Here is a 21,459-nt window from a genome sequence, read left to right as displayed (position 1 = left end):
CCATCTAGCGAGAAATGTTTATATGGTCCTCCCACCAGAAATATTTAATTAGGCCATATAAAAGAAAACCAGGGGGCCAGAACTGTGGTATAGTAGGCTAAGTCTCTGCCTGTGGCACTGGCATCCTATATGGGCGCCAGTTTGTGTCCCAGCTGCTCCTCTTCTGATCCAGCACTCTGCTAATGGCTTGGGAAAGCAGGACAGGATGGTCCAAGTGCTTGGACTCCTGCACTGGCATGGGAGACCTGGAAGAAGATCCTGGCTCCTGGCTTCGGATTGGCTCAGCTCTGGGAGTTGCAGCTATTTGGGGAATGAATCAGCAGATGGGAGAATTTTTTCTGTCTTTTCTTCTGTCTATAATTCTGACTCTCAAATATATAAAATATTAAAAAAGATTCAGATACCATTTTTAAGAGTACAAATGGTATAATAACAGGTATCGTGATTTAATTCATTTATTACTCATAAATCTATGAGAATAACTATTTTTATCTCTATCAAAGAGGAAGACACTAGGGCCTGGTGTTGTGGCACAGTGGGTTAAGCCACCTGCAATGCTGGCATCTCATATGGGCACTGGTTCATGTCCTGGCTGCTCTTCTTCCAATTTAAGTCCCTGATAATGGACCTGAGGAAGCAGCTGGCAATGGCCCAAATGCTTGGGCCCCTGCATCCACATGGGAGATCCGGATGAAGCTCCTGGCTTCTTCCTCCAGCCTAGCCCAGTTCCTGCCATTGTGGCCATTTGGGGAGTGACCCAGCAGATGGAAGGTCTCTCTCTCTCTCTCTCTCTCTCTCTCTCTCTCTCTCTCTGTATCTCCCTTTCTCTGAAACTCTGGCTTTTAAATAAAAGAAATAGATCTGTTTTTAGAAAATGAAGGTATACAGCCAGAGAATTGAAGTGATTTGTCACTCAGCTCCTAAGAGCTAGAGCCTAGATTCTGGTAGGACTGGCCCCTGGGCCTGAGGGCCACAGCTCCTGTGGCACTGCAAGCAGAGGGGACGCAGGGGCTTGTTTAAGAAGTGGCCATGGGAGAACTTGTTCACTGTGTAGCAAAGAATAACATAAGACCCCTCCTCCTTCATCCGGCATCAAAATGAATTCCATACAGATAAAGACCTATTTGGAAAGTTGTAAAGTTAACAGAAGAAAATTGTGAGGGACATCCTCATTATCCAAAAAGCACAGAGCATAGGAATTGTTTTTTAACTGTATGAATGGAATTTGGCTATGATGAAGCCAAGGATTTCTGTGCAAGGGAGAACTCCCCAGGCCGTATTAATAAGGGAGCCAGGCTAGAAGACATGTGTCTTATATAATAATAAACAAAGAATCAATATCCAGAGTCTGTCCACATAAGCAGAAGAAAAGACAGGAAACCCAGTAGAGTGTTCAGCAACATTACCAGTGACTTTACAAAGGTCTGATACATTCAGTTGTTACTATTCACACTCACACACACACACACAAACACACACACACAGCAATTACTGTTTTTTTGAATATTTGTGTAGCTACCTCATGAAGGCAGGGACTATTTTTTCCTGTTGTTCACTGTCCTGTTTCTAGCAATTGCAAAGGTACCATACATATAGTAGATTCTTGAAAAAAAATTTGTTGAATGAAATAAGTTGAGTAAATAAGTATATGAGTGAATGAATGAACTTTAAAAGCAGAAATTGAGAAGTACTCATATGAAGAGAAACTGAATCTTCTTAGTAATCAGAAACATGAAAATCAAAACAAGGTACCATTTAACCAGCAACAAATTGGCCAAGTTATGAATTCAGGAATGCTAAGTGTTGGTGTTAAGGTAAGGAAACAGCATCCCTTTTGCATGGCTCTGGGAGGATACATCACTTAGCTGTTTTGGAGCAATTTGACAACTCTTACTGAAATGAAATGTACATAGATTCCAGTCAAACATTCCCATTCCTCATTCTCATTCTCTCTGTGTATTTCCTAGAAGACTCTTGCATGTGTACATGGAGAGAATATTCACTGTAGCACTTTCCCTGGTAATAGAGATCCAGAGATTATCTCTGACTATCACTACGGGAAGGGGTAAATTAAATAATGTGTATGCATTAGTGTTATAACCAGCAAGGGTCAGAAAAAATAATTTTTCATATGTTGACATAGATACCTATCAAAAACATGTAAAAGGAAATGGAAAAAGACACTGGAATATCATTATAAATAGATACATATCCTTCAATACAATATACATATAGTAATTTTTTTATGGATACACATATGTACAGGTAAAGTATGGTGGGTGGATGGGAACATATTAAGTACTTGAGAATGTTTTCTTAGGGTGGAGGGAAGAGAAGGATTGGAGACAACAAAATGTATAAAAATATATAAAAATCAAAGCAGCAGCTGCCGCAGGTTAAGGCTCTGGGATGACCTGTGCTTGGGGCAGTGGCTCCTGCACACACCCTCCTGTCTGATACCTTGCAGCTCACCTCCCCTAGAACTGTGGGGAGACACTGTGTCTGAGAGTTGCTGATGGTCCTGGGTTCCTCATTTCTCTCCTGCTGTGATATGTAAGTAACTACTGACAATTTTAAAACACACCGGCTTCTGGAAATATCTACCCATATTTTAAAGGTTTTCCTTAGATTCAAAGGCACAGGGAAATTTAATGGGGCCAACAGATACTGCAGCTGTATCACACAAAGAATTTCCATCTTTTTTTGAGGAGTCAGAGAGAAAGGGACACAAACCAGAAAAGGAAAGGAACATTCTGGCAGTTACCCTTCAAGGGAGAGAATGGAAGAGCATCAGCAGCTCAGGAAAGCTCTCTGAGAACCAGCTCCCCCGTGGAGGCTACAGATGGGTGGGCAGACTACGGCCCAGGGATAAATCCAGGCAGCAGGCACTTTTCCTACCTACAGCCTTCCTAGAACATGGCCACATCTGTTTAACTGCATATCATGTAGAGTTGCTTCTGAGCTAGGGGAGCTGTCGGAGTGGCTGTGACAGAGGCTGCACAGTGTGCAAAGCCCAAGGTACTTTCTATCTGGCCCTTTGTAGAAAAAATGTGCCCACACCTCCTCCACAGAACACTGCCTTCCTGCTGGAGGATGTTACCTGGACCAACTCCTCCTGCACGCCGCCACTTAGAACCTGAGAAACACCCACCTCCTGCCTCTGTGGCCTTGGTAATGCGCCTTCCCCAGGGCGTTTTCCCCTTTCTCTTTTCTCCATGCCCTACTCTCCTACCTGTGTGGTTCAAAACTTCAAACCTTTAACTTGCTCTAAGTGGGTGGCCCAGACAGGCTTATTAAAAAAGAAGATACTCACTGGAAACCATCATGGGTTCATGAGAACCAGTTACACCAGACTAATTCCGCTTCACATGGTTTGCCACACATAGGGTCAATAGCTGGGCAGACAGGGACATGCCACAGCTCCTGTATGTCGTGTCTATAGCAAATCAGAACTGCAAAGCGATCTTCTAGATTTTCATGTGACTGAATGCTGATTTATTTATTCAGCGAGGTCTTTAGTGGGAAGCTACAGAGCACCATATTTAAAATCACTGAAGAGTAAAGAATCACGAAGAATTTGAAAGTAGTTGTGAAAGATATATATGCTTATTTGAAGTTAGCAAAACACAAAATAGAAACAGAATAAAATGAATAGTGATAACAATCAAGGATGTATGATAACTAAAGGGCACCCAAGGACACCTGGGGTGCTGGTCACATTCAGGTGCTTGACATAGGAATGGACACACTCAGAAAACTCACTGAGCTGTGTACTTTCATTCTACATACTTTTCCAGAATTATATAATCTTCAGTTCTGACTAGGGTGTGAGAACATGTATGAGTACCGGGGAGGGTAGTTTATCCACAAGGAGTCACGTGAGATTCTGTAGCCTTTCTATTTCTCTCATGTTTTTAAATCTTTTTCTATCAACCATGGACTTCCCTGGTGGGCCCCCTCAGAACTGGCTACTATACCATAGCACAGCCGTGTGCTGTTCCTTCATCATCACTAAGTAGATATGGAAAAACAAAAGAGATGGGCAGGGCTGGGCAGATGATCATTATGTGAAAGCAGAACATGGGCATTTTATGAAGTCATAAAATGTATCCAGAGTGTATCCAGGCACACAAGTATGAAAGAAGTACTCTCATTATTTCCAACATCTTATTCAGATTTCCTTGGAAGCAAGCATAGAGTTGATATTCATTAACAGTTTGCAAGTCTTTTCAAAGCTAAACATCTGCATGGCATCCGATGATGTTCACAATTTTTTTCTTTAAAGGAATGTCTGTTGTGCATTTATTAGCTTCATTTGTGCTTTATCGTTACCTTTTAAGTAAACCATTTATGTAGAGAAATCCTTAATGCTATGGACAATCCTGACATCTTCGAGGGCTAGCTCTGCCTTCACTCTCTATTTCATATACTTATGTTGTGACAGAAAATATTCACAGCATCCCCTTAGGCCTCTTCTTGGAGGACCCCTTGATCGGCACTGGGTGAAAGGTTTCTCTTGGAATGCCACTCCCAAGCGACAACACGCACTGAAGTCAAGTGCTTTTTTATACATCATAGGGCGAATGGCCTAAAAGGGGGCTAAGCTTTGATTAGAGATGCTGCAAGTGGGGAAAAATGCTTACTTCAATTTAACTTCTGCTTTCAGAAGACATGAGTACATAAATTATGTAGAAGAACGGTGATTACTAGACAGTCTAAAAGCTGGAGGCTCTAAGCCAATTTTCAACCAACTGTCACAGAACATAAGTTTCAAAATATGTTTAAACTAAACTGACAACTGCAGAAAAAATGTAAAATTCTTTGAAGGCTGGGTTATGTGAACTGATGAGGACCTCAGAAACCACATGCTAGTTAATGCACAGCAATACTTCACTGCAACATTCTCACTCTCTTCTGGAGGGAATATTAAAAGGGGTAGTACAGATGCTTCCCCAAATTAAGATCTTCTAAGTAGCAGAAAGACTATTTCCAGCACAGAGTGGTCAATAGAAGTAGGTTCATCCAAAATCTAAAAGGGCTCTGCATGATCCTCCAGCCCAAATGGCTTCAAGCTGGGACGGGATAATCCAGGAAAGGTGTCTGTGCGTGTGTATTTCCCCTTTCTTTATCAGAGCAGCTCTACTCACAGTTGCTTTGCATCTAGGTGCCCTGGAGGACTGGAATTACTGCTTGTATTCCAACCTCTTTACAGCTCACAAAACCAAGACCAGGGAGATTGCACTATGGATCCAAAGCGCCAGAGAGATAGAGGTAGAACAAGCATTTTGTGAATTCCCTGCTAAAATGCCATCATACCAATTACAGAAACCGTAGAATCTCAATTGTCCTAAAGCATTGGTAATTAAGATCAGGAATTATCTATCTGGTACAGTTACTTCTCAGGATAGCTCTTGCTTTCACCTATGTCACAAATTCCCATGATTCTTAGAGCAAGCTTTTCCCACCTCCTACCTATCCAAGGAATAGGAGTCTCTGAACACCCTAAGATGGCACATGCACTGCTACATGTTTGTATCCATGTGTATTTCTTTTGGAGATGATCTGCAGATTTCACCTGTCCTTCATAAATATCTGTGATCAGAGTCAGTGCACTTGAGCAAGGGAATAAAAAAGAGGAACCACAACAAAAGATCACTTAGGTTTATAACGTAAAACTTTTCAGAAACTACCTCTAAACTAGAAGCATGTTTCCCATTCCATGACTTGGCTAAAGTGCACAAAGGTCAAAGCAAAAGATCCACAGTATCTGTGAACATTGAGTATCTTCTAGACAGACAGAGATTTCATTCTAGTTCATGGATTTCACATACTTTGAGAAAAATTGAGGTAAGACATACAACCTACACCCTGGGAACCGAAACCACGGCTCTGAAGACCCAAACAATTTGGGGCGAGGGGATTAGTTCTGTCTCTGAACCTTCCCTTCAGAAAACAGCGGTGAGTGAGAGACTTGCTGACAACTGACAGAGAACAACTGCTTCTTTGCATTCAGCTGGAGACTCCCGAGGGAAAAAACTCATCTTCATAACTGCGTCAATTAGGCAGACCCTAAAAACTGCCTTTGCCTCTGCCGCTGATAATGTGGGGGAAGAGTGGCTGATGTAATCCTGAGGCTGGAGTGCATGTGGAGCCTCATGACCCCTGACGGGCAAGCTTCCCCTTCTCCGTGCACCCTCGCTGCGCCTAAAGAGGAGAACGCAGGGGAAGACCGGACTCTGAATTATCTTCTGTGCATGGAATGACGAGCGAGAGACTGGAAAATAGTTCACATTGGAGGGAAAACTCCAAGAAACCAGCATGAACATAAATGAGTCTGGACAACAATTCTGCACTGTATTTTGAAATAATATTCGGTATTTATCTGGAGCATCCATCTTGTAATGGAGTGAAATTGAGAATTTCCTGAGGCGGGGAGACTAATCATCTGAGAAATGTGGAGTGACACTTGGGTTTAATTGTAAGGAATGATACCCAGATTGGCCCATCTAGCCCTCTGCAGAGCTAGAAGCACTATCATGGAAATGACACCTCGAGGTCAGTGAGGGGAATGACAAGATGTTGTGTGCCAGCAGTTTAAATGCCAGGAGGCACCAGGCCAAGAAGGTGCAGCAGTGGCACTGAGGCAATTCTAGCCTTAGGCCAATTCTCATGGCAAGCCGGAAGCTGAACACAGACCAGGAGGGAAAAGACAGAGTATGAAGTTCATTAGAAGAAAAAAAGAAGAGGAAAGATGTTTTACTTAAAAAAAAAAAAAAATCCAAATACCCTAAAACCCTAAATAAAACTCCGTGTCTGTGGAGGGACTTCCCAGCCCTGCAGCGTGCATAAAGCTGAGCCCAGGGAGCATGGGGCCACACACGTCTTTATGTGCTCCGTTCCGGAGCCGAGCTGCACGTGCACGGCAGAACGCACTTCCCTCCCCGTGGCCCGCGGCCTGGAGGAGCTCTGAGGGCCATGTGACGTGAGCTTCCAGAACGAGGATCTCGGGAGGGAATTTCACAAGCACACAACATACTTGTTCTCCCTCGACTCTGCTTTCTAGTTTTTCTCTCCCTCTGCTCTTGTTTAATTTTGTGGTTCAACTTCTTGAAGAATGGTGGGAGGTACTGTGTGAGGCAACGCTCGGAGAATGAGACTCAGCTGCAAGGATTGCGTGTTGCAAGCTGGCCCCCCACGTCTTTCAAACTCGCTGTGATTCTGCTTGCGGCGGAGGCACAGGAAGCGAGTTCTACTCACGCTCACATGTGCCGTGTCTGTGCCCGGCGCACAGCAGGCTCGGCACACGTGCTGAGTCAGGGGAACTGGCTGCTTTATCTAAACAGTTCTGCGTTCTCTTCTGTGGTTTGTTTCCGAACGGGAGCCAACAGTCACATTGCTTATGTGCTTTTGAGCAATCGCTTGTTGATCCTTATGAGCCCATTAGTGAAAGTTGTTTAATGACCGAATTTGGCACAAAATTATCCTGATGGAAGAGTGTCAGAGCAGATTAGTAAGGCTGTGTCAAGATACAAGCAAGGAACTGAGAAAAGTCACTGCGTAAGCAGATTTGTAAAAGCATGAGGACAACAAAATAAAATGAGTCAAAAATAATTTCCAGCTCTTTCTTCAGGGGTAAGCAAAGAGCCCGATTATTGCTAACATCACACATCTGTACTATGTATGATCCAAGAGCTTTATACAATTATTTATTAATACGTGCCACAGAGAAGAAAAAGAAATTTTATGACTAAAATAAGTAGATTCCTGGGAATAATAAGCAACTCTTAATTCTCTGAGTAAGATATAGTTTTATAGGCTGATATATAAATGATACTTACTATGCATGGTTTAAGTTATGTTTCAGAAATTATATTTCAATAAAAATTTAGGAAACAATTACAAAGCATCATTTCTAAGTTCAGAAATAACATCATATTCAGGATATTTACGTGAATAAACTCCCTACCCCCAAAACAGCTTAGGATGTATAACACTGCTTTATTAGAAAAGATATTTTTAAAGAAAACAAATAAAAGCAAATATAACAGTTTTGAAGATAGTGTCAGAAGCACAGATTCAGAGGAATTCTTCAGACATCCTAAGAACATTGTTTCTCCTAGGTAAGGAAAGCAACGTGAGAAAATGCTACCGTGAACCTAGTTCAATGAGCTGGTAAGACTCCATATGCAGATGACAAAAGAGAAATTCTTGGATTTCACGGTGATCAGAAGGGAGGAGACCGGGCATAGTCAGGGACATGCCTTGGATTTTAGAAAGGCAGAGTGTAAGCAATTCAGACAAAGAGCTGGGGAGGATCCCTCAACAAGAAAGTTGGGAGCGAATGGAGCTAAGCAGTCTACAAAAACACAGTCCTATGGATCAGGTCTTGAGAACCCCAAACTGATTTTAATTTAGGATATAGGCAATATTATAACTTAGAGGGCAAGGGACTGAGTATGGTCAACAAATAACCCTCAGAAAAATGTCCAGCTGCTTGGAAAATGATTCAATTTACATCTCCTATCATGCCATTTCCCCAAAATAAGTCCTCACAGTAGGATCAAACATTTAAGTGTAGTAAACAGAACCATTTCAGGAATACCCACAGATGAAAATGCAGGTAAACAATTGACTATTGATGCAGATAATGGAAAGGAACCTGTCATTCAAATTCAGAACAATACTTACTCATGATGGTTAGGACTCTCAAAAACTCGAATAAATTCTATCCCAGTTCCTGAACTTTTACTCTTGAGTGAATGAATGAATAAGTAACCCAGCATTTACAAATTCTGGATAAGATGACTTCAAGGACATTGAAAAACCAAGAACTTCAGACCATGTCCCTCTTTACAGAAATCTGACAGTGTCAGGAGAACTTACCTGCAACAAATGACAGCTTTGCAAGACAAAGCTAAGTCCAGGAAATACTGTCTTACTCCGAAGGTTAAGGCATACTTGAGGGTTTTCCCATCAATTATAAGAGCAAAGTCATTCTCTTTCCGAAGAGCATCACCAAGAGTAGTGCAGTGACGACTGAGGGTTTCCCTTGTGCCCTGCAGTATGAAACACAAATGCCATCAACATTCACTCCCTCTGTTCTACTGAGATGCCTTAAGGATGGTTGGCGGCTACAGTTAGCTACATTGAACGCTTTTTATGCTTCCAATTGTCTCCACATACTTACACTCCTTTCATTCTCACAACAGCCCCTCAGGGGGACTGGACAAGCGTTATCAGAAAAGCTTGATGGAAGTGACATATCTGTTGCCAGCAGGGCTGAGACCAGACTACAAGTCACCTACTCCTTGGCTGGCTTGGTAGACTTGGCTCATTATCCTGACCACACAATTACGAGACTGAAAAAAATATTTTCACTAAATTATCTTGTTAAGAAAAAAACATCATTCTAATTTATGAACTAGCCAGAATTGCTTTGCCATGAGTCAAAAGAAAAAGTTGGGGGAAATGTAACTTAAATAATTTATGGATATTCTTTTGAAACTACTCAACGCCACTGAAATATAATTCCTGGTAACGGAGAGGAGGAAATGTAGGACCTGTAATCTCTTCCCACTTCATGAACTGACTTCTATAACTTTAATCATGATTTCATGATGCTGTATTTTAGTTGAGGATGGTGACATGTGGCTTGGTAATCTTGATGGATCAAATAAAAGAACCCCTTCCGCCAATAAATAGTTCACTTTCAGGCACAATAAAAACCTTTCGTGTCAAGGAAAGGTTTTTGTTCACTTCAGCCACACAGAAGGGACATATTTGTCTCCTTCTTTCAACAACTGCTTTCCCAGCTCTTCAAAAGCAAAAAGTTTCAGGACATTTAGTTTTTCTCCCCAAATCCTATAGGCTTTTCCACGACTTAGGGAGCCAACTTCCCACTTCTCAAGAGCCCTAGCGTTGTGAACCCCGGCCCTGCACAAGGAAACATGAGGAGCCATTCCCTTCCTAGTTGGTTTTTGTGGTAGGTGCTAAGCTTGCCATTATCCAGATACTACTTACGACACACATTTACATAAGAGAATATAGCCAAAACAGAAATACACTTATATATCAATTTTTATGTCATTCATGGGAGTATAATATAGTTCTGATTTAAAGATGCTATTTAATCATTTTGCATTTATTTCACAAAGAGGGAAGCAAGGGCATAGGTAATTAAAATTTTATATTGGGGATTTTTGAAGTTATTTCTGCATTTCACATTCTTCTCTGGAATTTCAGAATCTGTTTATCAGATATCAGAATTATGTCGTACTGTAAAGTAGGAGTGACCAACTGTCCCAGTCCTGGAATCCATGTAGCAGTTCCTCCACTGCCGTCTATACCCAGTGACACAGAAGACCACCAAACAGCAGCAGCGTTCTTTGCAAAATTTTCTGTTCACACTTTACATTGGGGTAAGTAGCTGTTTTAATTTACAGTCCTCACACTCCCATTTCCTGCTGGAAATTGTTGGCCCAAGAGGAATTAACAGGAGGTGAAAAATGTCAGTAAATTTTTGCAGGCAAAATTTACTAATGACAATCTGGAGTAGATTAACTTGATTGTCTTAAGGTAATTTCATACAGATTAAACGGACAAATTAGTCTATGAATTGATAAAAATAAAAATTATATAATATTTAGCATGTACTGCACTCCAGGCACAGTTTCAAAGGCTATACATACAGAGGCAACATTGAAATTATCATCTACTACTACCCTGAGCTGGAGGCAATACTGTTAACTCCATTCTGCAGATGAGAAGGAACACATGGGCACAAGGGCTGGTGTGTGGTGCCCTGTGTTAAGCTGTTGCTTGTGATACCAGCGTCCCATCCCAAATCAGAGTGCTGGTTTGAGTCCTGCCTACTTTGCTTGCAGTGCAGCTTCCTGTTCCTATGCCTGAGTCCTTGTCACCCTGTGGGAGACCAGGATGGAGTTCCTGACTCCTGGCTTCAGCCTAGTGAAGCCCTGGCATTTACAGCCATTCAGGCAGTGAACCAAGGGATGAAAGACTGATGGAAGACTTTCTGCTCTTTCCCTCTCTCCGTCTGTTGTTCTGCCTTTTAAAATAAATCAATACATCCTAAAAGATATTGAATGAGAAATCAACATTCAAACTTGTACATACAATGTCATGACTGTAAAAATAAGGAATACATGGCTACTATGGTCACTATGGTACTGTCATAAAGAGACACACAAACCAACGTAAAAATACAGAGAATTCAGAGATACATCCAAGTATTTACAGTCAACTAATCTTCAACAAAGGCAGCAGACACATACATTGGATAAAGAACTAATGGTGCTGGGAAAGCTGGGCATGCACACGTGGAGAGAGGACACTGGACCTCTGTCTCTCACCCTAGGCAAAAATCAGCCAAAAATGGCTCAAACACTTGAAATGTAAAAAGTGAAATTTTGAAGCTACTAGAAGAAAATATATAGAAAATGCTCAGGACATTCATCTGGGCAAAGATTATTTGGATCAGACCCCAAAGGCACAGACAAAAAAAGCAAAAATTGACAAGTGGGATTATATCAAACTAGAAAGCTTCTGTACAACAAAAGAAACAATCACACTACAGAATGGGAGAAAATAATTGCAAACTGCTCATCCAACAAGGGGTTAATTTCCAGCACACACACACACACACACACACCTCAATCAACTCAACAGCAAAAAAACCCAAAACCAAAACCAAAAATAAGGCTAATAATCTGATTTAAAAAAAGTCAATGACCTAAATAGACATTTCTCAAAAGAGGACATACAAGTGGCCAACATAGAATATGAAAACCACAATGAGATATCATCTCACATCAGTTAGAATGGCTGTTAACAAAAAGATAAAAAATAACAAATGCTGGTAAGGATGCAGAGAGAGAACTCTTATATTCTGTTGGTGGGAATGCAAATTAGTACATCCATCATAGAAAGCAGTAAAGAGGTTCCTCAGAGACTAGAAATAAAATTGCCATCTGATCCAGCAATCCCACTACTGGGAACATAGCTAATGGTAATAAAACTAGTATGTGGAGAAGATACTCATGCTTCCATACTCATTATAGCACTGTTCCCAATAGCCAAGATACGGAGTCAAGCTGGGTGTTCATTAATAAAGAAACTGCTAGGGGCTGGTGCTGTGGCGTAGTGGGTAAAGCTGCCACCTGCAGTGCTGGCATCCCATATCGGCGCCAGTTTGAGTCCCGGCTGCTCCACTTCCAATCCAGCTCTCCGTTATGGCCTGGGTAAGCAGTGGCAGATGGTCCAAGTCCTTGGGCCCCTGCTCCTGCATGGGAGGACCTGGAGGAAGCTCCTGGCTTCGATAGGTGCAGCTCCAGCTGTTGCAGCCAATTGGGGAGTGAACCAGTGGATAGATGACTTCTCTCTGCCTCTCCTTCTCTTTCTGTGTAACTCTTTAAAATAAATAAATAAATAAATAAATCTCAAAAAAAAAAAAAAAAAAAAACTATGGGCCGGCGCTGTGGCTCACTTGTCTAATCCTCCATCTGTGGCGCTGGAATCCCATATGGGCCCTGGGTTCTAGTCCCGGTTGCTCCTCTTCCAGTCCAGCTCTCTGCTGTGGCCTGGGAAGGCAGTGGAGGATGGCCCAAGTGCTTGGGCACCTGCACCCGTGTGGGAGACCAGGAAGAAGCGCCTGGTTCCTGGCTTCGGATCGGCATAGCCCCGGCCGTAGCGGCCATTTGGGGGATGAACCAATGGAAGGAAGACCTTTTTCTTTGTCTCTCTCTCTCATTGTCTGTAACTTACCTCTCAAATAAATAAAAATCTTTAAAAAAATAAAGAATACTTCAAAATAGATAAAGGAATATTGAATGTTTCTAACACATGTCTGAGGTGACAGATATGCCAAATGCCATGATCTGATCTTTTATACATCATATACACATATGGAAATGTCACACTGTGCCCCATAATTAGGTATGGCTACTATATGTCAATTTAAAAATATATAAAATATGTACATTTATATATATTTTATGTAACATATAAATATATATATATTTTTAAAAAGAACACACTAAAGCTCAAAAAGATTTTAAAAAACTGCATGGCTTCTAAGTTAGTGAAATGAAATTCAGAATTAAATTTCTGTGCTAGCTCGTGTTTCTTTGCATAATCCAGCAGAAAACAAACCAAACTTTAGACAGTACAAGACACAGTAAGATATACATGGCACTCCCACTCCGTTTGCTTGGTTGTTTCCCTGGAGCCATCATCATCTGTCTCTCATCTCGTCTTTGCCGTCAACAGAGATTTCTCTTTATAAAACACAAATCATGGCTCTTCTTGCTTTACAGTCATTCTGGGGCTTTCTTCTCCTAGCATGATAAAGTCCAAACTCCTTTAAGTGACACTGAGGGCTTTCCACAACCCAAGCCCAGTAAGTCTCCTCCCGGAGCCCATCCTGCTCAACACAGCTGCATTTCCATCTCTCTGCGATGCTCTTTCCCCCAGGGGACAGTCCCTGCCTACCACCAGGCCTCCCAGGCTGATCCATGCCACCATGTGTAGCTGCCTTGGAGCTAGAAAGCCCCTGGTCCCTTGAGAGGAGAGACCACATTAACCTGTTTCCCAGCGACAGAGGCAGGGCCTGCAATTATAGATGCCCAGAATATACATATTTATTCAGTGAGAGCACTGATAAATTCTGATTTCATTCCACTGGCAGCATTCTATTTCCTTCTTATTATCACTTCTGATCACACACACACACACACGCATGCGTGCACAGAGAGAGAGAGAGAGAGAGAGACACCAGTTTTCTGTTCTTTGCTCCCATGTTTCTAGGGAACAAATCATCCACTACTTCAACAGTGTTTCAAACAAAGGCACTGCTCACTAACACGCCTCTGTATTTTTTAACCAATTGTCTAAGTGACTTCTGGGCTGAAAACCTGAAATGAAACCTGAGATGGACCTCAGGATCTTAAAGATCAGTTGCAAAGCAGGAGGGAAAGTGAAACGTCCTCATTCCCCACTCTGTGGGGTGCAGTCGTGTGCTCCCCACTCTCCCTCCTGTCTCAGGCCTGCGCAAACACCTCAACATCTGTTAAAAACTCTTATTTGTGGCATCTGCACCCCTGGGTTTCCTTGGTGATTATCACAGATCTTCAGCAAATCTGAATGTGTCAGGAGACAGCCGGGGTGTTCCAGAAGGTGAGTGTGAACCTTTCCCGCAGGGAACTCTGGTCAGCCCACCGTGGGTGCGAGGCGACGACCAGAATCCCGCAGGCATGTTCTGATTTCAGTTTATAGTTTTCTTTGGTAGGCAACCTCTGTTGCTGGCTGAGTGCTGTTATAAGTTATATTTTTTCCTTATTTGCTGTGGGGAGTATTTCAAAATTCTTTTATTTATGAAAGTTTATTGGCTTCTCCCCTAAGCCTGGAAACCCTACTTTATGGCCATGTTGCACTGAAGCTTATCTCCTGTAGCTAAAGATAAATTTATTACTATATTAGCTATTGCTTTGTTTTCTCTTTGGCTACTGAAGGGGGAAACGTTTAAACATTTAAACTCAGTGAATTGTGAGAGTGAAAAGGCATAAGCGAGACGCTAAATCAGAGAGCGGATCAAAGACCGTGGAGCACAGCACCATACAAGGTTCATTGCTCCTTGTCCTGTAGGTTTTAACTTGTGGGCTGAAAGGAAAGGAGCATCAGGGACACTCACAGGTAAAGGCGATTTGCAGGGGAGAGGGGAGAGGGGAGAGGGGTGAGGGGAGAGGGGAGAGGGGAGAGGGGTGAGGGGAGAGGGGAGAGGGGAGAGGGGAGAGGGGAGAGGGGAGAGGGGAGAGGCCTAGTCTAGCTAGGTAAAGAGGGAGCATGCTCTTCCTGTGGCCATCCTGGTCACCATCAACTAGACTCTCCCTGCACAGGGGTGCTGCTCCTGGCCGAGCCCGCTCTGGAAGCCCCTGGCCCTGAGCCTCCTACCTGTCTGATTGACCACGCAGGCCACCACTAATACCAGGACTCCACTTCAGGGATGGTGACACAGAAACAAAAAAATGACCTTGCTGTGAGGTGAGGGCCAGCTCCTCCTCCACAGCTCTCTTTTATTACTTGGGTGCCCTTGCTTGATGACAGAGACTTTGATCCATGCCTAGTGGATTCCACTTTGGCCAGAGGCTACTCCAGAACTTTCTTCTCTCCTCAAGATTCCAAATTTGGCCCTATCAGGTCAGCAAGCATCCACCTGCTTCACTGAGAACACTCAGAAACAGACACAGAGACCTCCTATTTGCTGGTTCATTCCCTAAGTGCTGGGAGCCTGGAACTAAATTTAGGTCTCCCATGTGGGTGGCAGGGAACCAATCACTGAGCCATCTCTGCTGCCCTCCATGGTGCATGTGAGTGAGAAGCTGATGTCAGGAGCTGGAGCTAGGACCTGAACCCAGGCACTCCAATGTGGAACACAGGCATCTTAACTGGCATTGTTTTTTTTTTATTTTTTAAATATTTATTTATACAAAAGGAAGAATAATGAGGGGTGATATCTATCTAGCTATCTCTCTACTGGTTCACTCCCCAAATGGCTGCAACAGCCAGGTGTGAGACGGCCCAAAGCCAGGACGCCAGGAACTCTATCCTGGACTCCCACATGAGAGGCAGGGGCCCAAGTACTTGGGCCATCATCTGCTGCCCTACCAGGCACATCAGTAGGACAGCTTGATCAGAAATTGAGCAGGTGAGATACGAACAGGTGCTTTGATATCGGATGACAGCGCTGCAAGTGATGGCTTAACCAGTTGCACCACAACACGTAATGAACATCTTAACTGCTAGCCCAACACCACAACACCCCCAAATCCTGAGTGGAGGAACCACTGATTTCTCCTCATGCCTCTTTCCCCCTCATTTGTGTTTGCATCTTTATTCCCCCGCCATAGGCAGTAATTTTTCCCCACTTCAGTCCTACATACAAGGTCACACTTTTCTTAGCTACTTAGTGATCATGCCAGGTTGTATAATAGTGGGCAAGGGAGAAGTAAACAATATTTATTTGGCTATAAAACACATGCTTGGAAAAGCAAGAAAGAACAACAGAAGAAATGTGCATGGCAGACAACTCAGCCATGTAGAATTCCTTGCAAAAATAATGGTGACCAGAGACTTTTAAGGAACCCCTTTTGAATCTTTAGGCCACAGCCAGGTCAAACAGATATGTTCACGAAACACCCTCAAATGAAATAAAATGACACACAGTAACCTTCAAGAAATCAGAGACCAGTAGTTTTATGGCAATCTTTTTCACTACTTTTACATGACCTGTAGCAAGGAAATTCTTAATAAAAATCACAAAGGGTGCCCTACACAATGAAATCTGAGGCAGCTTTGCAGAGAAATACATTGAGACCCTGATTTATTTGGAAGATATCACAGCACACACATCGCCATTTTCATTGTGGCAAAACTCTGGTTGGAACAGTCAGAAGAGCCCACAGGCCAGATTTTCAGGGAACAAGCTAGGCCACCTAAGAACTATGTTTTTGATGGCCCAAGATGTAATGTTGCAGATAGCACCTGCATAAAAATGGCTCTTTTCAGCTTCTAGTCTTTGTTTTTTTTTCCCCTGATTCCTTTCAGGAAAGAATCTTGGTTAGGAACAAATCCAAGGAACACCTTAATAGAGAACATGGAAATATCCCTAAGGAAAGGAAAGGAAAAGTCTATAGCTTCCGGCAAGAGGACTGGTTGGCCAAAGGGTCACAGGGCGGAGATGAGGTGAGTATTATGGAAAACAGGTCCAACAAGCAACACCTGACAGCTGTGGCATCCACACCTTTCCTGGGGCCACAGTTAATTACTTGACAGTAAATAATGTGTGATCACTCACTTATCTCAATCAGCAAGGCTAAAGCCAAACAAAAAGTAAAGGAAAAAAGCCTCCCTATGTGGATTTATTCATAGTCATGTTTGGGTTCAATACAAACAAGTGCCTGGCTTTAGACTTATTCCTAGGGATCTGTTAAATGTGTACAGGTTAAATGGTAAGCTTACTATAAGGTAGATTCTACATCCAAAAAGGAAAACATTAACATTCTTTAAAACTCATTTTAATTTGAAAGGCAGAGACTGAGAGACAGAGACAATGACCTTTCATCCACCTACTGGTTTACTCTCCACATGCCTACAACAGCTGGGACTGGGCCAGATTGAAACCAGGAACTTAGTCTGGGTCTCTCATGTGGCTAGCAATGGAGCTATTGCCTCCAGGGATGCACACCAGCGGGAAGCTGGAATCAGAAGTGGAGCCAGACTTGAACACTGCTATGGGATGTGCACATCCCACGCTGTGTCGTAACTGCTGTACCAAACATCTGACCCAATATATACAAATTCTGAATTATAGTGTGACACAATATAAATATTTAACAGTGTACTTTTTGTTACAGAATGAATGCATTCTCCTCAAATTCATATGTTGAAATCCCAGCTCCTACTATGAAGGCAGCAGACGGTGCAGCCTTTGGGTGGTCACTGAATCAGGCAGGTGCAGACCCCAGGCATGGGATGGGGGCCCTCAGAGATGCTGGAGCACCCCCTTCCGCTTCTGTATGTCAAGAGGAGCCTGTGAGCCACAGTGAGTCCCATGTGCCTCTGGAACTGGGCGACATACATGTTTGCTGTGTAAGCCACTCAGACCAAGATAACTCTGAGCAGCCAGACTGAACTAAGACAATTCTATTGTCCTTGGATTTGTTCTTTAGCTTCATGAATTCACCACCAGTTAGAATATACTTATTCACCCAGTTTTGAAAGAAAACAACTTTCACCATTGTCAGAATGTATTTACATTTATGAAGTCTCCACTTCCTACTATAGTATCAGCAACACAGCTGTTTTCACTTTTTTTAGGTTTATTTATTTGAAAGTCAGAGTTACGCACACAGAGAAGGAGAGGTGCAGAGAGAGAAAGAGAGAGAGGTCTCCCATCTGCTGGTTCACTCCCCAGTTGGCTGCAATGGCCGGAGCTGAGCCGATCTAAAGCCAGGAACCAGGAGCTGTTTCTGGGTCTCCCATGTAGGTTCAGGGGCCCAAGGACTTGGGCCATCTTCTACTGCTTTCCCAGGCCACAGCAGAGAGTTGGATCAGAAGTAGAGCAGCTGGAACTCAAACCAGTGCCCATATGGGATGCCAGTACTGCAGGTGGCGGCTTTACCAGCTATGCCACAGCACTGGCCCTCACCTAACTTTCCTTATAAATAGCAACATGCAACAGAATGTTACAAACTTTCTGTAGGAATCCGGATGAACCCAGAACTTGAGGAAGCATTAGTTTTTTCCTACAATGTTTGACATAATCCTTTCTAGAACTCTCAGCCTCTTCTAGAACTCTGATCCGACTGGAATAAGGTAACTGGCTGAAGTCTGGGCCACTGTACAAAACAACTCCAATACTTGCTAGCAGATGTGTAAGGACCAATTGTGCAGACACTGGTCATATGTATACACAGGATGTACAAACGAGCAGCCAGGTAAATGTGGGGCAGGACAAAGTTGAGGCTGGCCTGAGGGGGTGCACACGATGTGTTGGAGCTCTGGGTAACCCTTGCCACAAATGATGCTTAAACATACCCTAGGGTTTAGAACTCAAGGTCTGTCTCCACTGCAGGGAGCTGTGCACTATATGGTAAAGGTGATTAAATATTTTTCTCCTTTTTTGAAAAGGAAAATTTAAATATTTTGGAAAAAACCCTTAGTGAAGGGCCAAAATTACACGAAAAATAAACAATGGTTTCAACCACTGACTTAAGAGCCCAAGAACTCCAGAACTCTTCTGGACCAGGGAGCTAGAAAAGGCTCAACTTTCTGGACAGGACTGAATCGCATGTTTTAGGATACAGTGTCATGGCTAAGTCCATTCCACGGTCTACCAGGGGTACAGTTGTCCGTGTATTCTTGTCTACCGTCTCAGGATCTGATTTATATTTTTTTGGCTGGCTGACTCTGGAAGGCCATAATGTGGTATCAGAAAGGCATGAGTTGAATCCTTGCTCTGTCACTTACTAGCTCTCTCCCGAGGCAGACTAGTTCTTGGAATCACAGTTGTCTCATTAATTAGACTGGGAGGCAAAAAAACTTTAATTTTGATAAGGATCTACTTATCTACTTAAGTTATCTACTTAAAACCTACTAGAAGTTAAATTGAAAGTCAACTAAGAGATCACACAAGGGTACTTCAAAAAGTCTGTGGAGGGGGCCAGCACTGTTAACACAACAGGTTAAAGTGGCCATAGTGCCAGTATCTCATATAGGAGCTGGTTCAAGTCCTGGCCACTCCACTTTCAATGCAACTCCTTGCTAATGCACCTGGGAAGGCAACTGATGACCCAAGTTCTTGGGCTCCTGACAACCACATGGGAGACCTAGAAGCTCCTAGTTCCTGGCTTTGGCCTGGTCCAGCCCTGGTCGTTGTGGCCATTTGGGGAGTGAACCACTGGATAGGAGACCTCTCTCTGTTTCTGCTTCTCTCTCTCCAACTAACTGAATAAATCTTTAAAAAGAAAAAGTTTGTGGAAAAATGGAATTAAAAGGTTAGTTTATTTTGAGGCAAAAATTTTTGAAGCCCATATACAGGTTTTCAAAGTATGCATTTTTCACATACTTTTTGAAGACCCTTCACATACACTGATTTCAAATTTTTTACACCATAAGAAAATGATTTTTCTATTCCCATTTTCTGTGAACTTTCTGGAGAACTCTTATACATAAGAACCTTAAAATAACACCTATTTTATTAGCTGTTTTGGTGGTTTGTGGCCCCACCTAATCATCATTTAAGACATGAGGTTTTTACAAATTTATGGTCAAATAATGTTTCATTCTTTCTCTGCTTTTACACTCTCCAAATGTTCACACCCTAAAATTGCAAATTAACGGAACATTCCAAGAACATTCTTAATAATGCATTATGACCATATGAAGTATGGACGATGTTAGCACGTTCTTAAAGAGTGAGTTATGACTCCCATAATAACAACACGGGTAAACCTTTGGGTATTACTAATTTTTCTACAATGTGTTACTGATTCAGTGGAACACTGGACATTCCTTATACTCCCATGCAATGCATATATCAACTCTTCCTCCAGTTAGTTAGGTAAAGGAAAGCTGTTGGGTATAGCAGTGAAGAATGCCTTGGTGCAAGTCTTGGCTCCACTCCTCATTGTAGCTTCATGCTAATGCATATATCCTGAGAGGCAGTGGTGATGACTTAAGTGGTTGGGTCCTTGTCACCCATGTGGAAGACGTGGACTGAATTCTAGGCTCCTGGCTTCAGCCTGGCCCAGTCGCAGCTGACACTTGGGGGAGTGAACCAGTGGATGGAATATCTTTGTCTATCTGTGTCTGTTTTTCAAACAAACAAAAATTTAAATAAAAAGAACATAGGCCAGAGTAGAAAGAAACCATATTTACATACAATTGATATGCTTAGTATTCATATTCCACTCAAAATCACTTGTTCTCTGTGAATAGGTTTTCTTCAAAAAGCTGTGATGTTTCTAAGCTCCTAGCCTAAATACTAGCATACAACTCTTAAAAACATACACATTTGGAATCCATCCGATATAAAGCAATTTTTCTAAAATGGGTATGGGCAGGCAGAAGGTGAATTCATTAAAAACATATGGTCATGGAGGTCCTTCTAAAACAGCTTAGTGGCAGGCAGTCAAATGAACATGTTTAATCAATACATATTGCTAAAAATACTGGGAAAAGGGAAGAAAACAGAATTCTATGCTTTGTTGATACCCAGATATGGGTTTTTCAGGTCGAGGGTAGATATAAAGCACAATAATTGAGGAAATGGCCCAATCTCCCAGAAGGGACGTGCCATCAGAGGAAGGTCAAGGGTCAAAATGGAAGCGGGTAAGAGGAGGAAGTTGCAACCCTGGATAAATTGCATTTGGCTCTCAGCAGAGGTTTGGGATTTGGGACTATGATGGGTTCCATCAGGCAAATAACTCCTAGTGAGGTGTCTAGTCTCACTTAAGGTACAACAGAGAGGCAGAGAAGTGTTGAATCTGTGTCCAGTTTAGGTTTCAGGTTGGGGTGGGAGCCTATACTAGAGAAAGACAAATCCAGGGGAAGGAAGGAAGAGTGAGGCAGGGGATATAATTATATAATTTAAATAGTTTTGTGGATCAAGGCTTTTATCAACAACCCTGCTTCTGGTAATTATTTTAAACCACTACCGAAAGCCTCCTGAACACTTATTTTGAACTTGGTATTAAATATTCTCCATCTGTGAGTCAAATGCAGGAGGAAGTGCTGGATCTGGGAGGAGCTGCCCCAGCAGACATCCAAGCACTCCTGTTGCCTCCCATTCAGCCAGGAGTAGGCTGCCCAGATCATACAGCTGGCTTGCTAAATACAAGCAAATTACCAAATCAATGGTTTAGGGAAGGAAAGAACCAGGGCTTG

General features: G+C 42.6%; 1 protein-coding gene across 2 annotated transcripts in view; it reads right to left on the bottom strand.

Moving 5' to 3' along the window:
- The window catches only part of ATP8A1 (ATPase phospholipid transporting 8A1), a 257,106-nt gene that overhangs the window by 69,577 nt on the left and 166,070 nt on the right, over positions 1–21,459 (bottom strand). For both annotated transcript variants that reach the window (XM_062213046.1, XM_062213047.1), the window contains one exon: positions 8,884–9,056. In XM_062213046.1, coding sequence (XP_062069030.1) covers positions 8,884–9,056 — 173 coding nt within the window. The remainder of the gene's footprint in view (positions 1–8,883; positions 9,057–21,459) is intronic.

Source organism: Lepus europaeus, chromosome 16 (assembly GCF_033115175.1).
Source record: "Lepus europaeus isolate LE1 chromosome 16, mLepTim1.pri, whole genome shotgun sequence".
In the NCBI taxonomy this organism is placed as follows: domain Eukaryota; kingdom Metazoa; phylum Chordata; class Mammalia; order Lagomorpha; family Leporidae; genus Lepus; species Lepus europaeus.
Note: the sequence above shows the minus strand (reverse complement) of the source record. Positions and strands in the feature narration are given on the sequence as shown.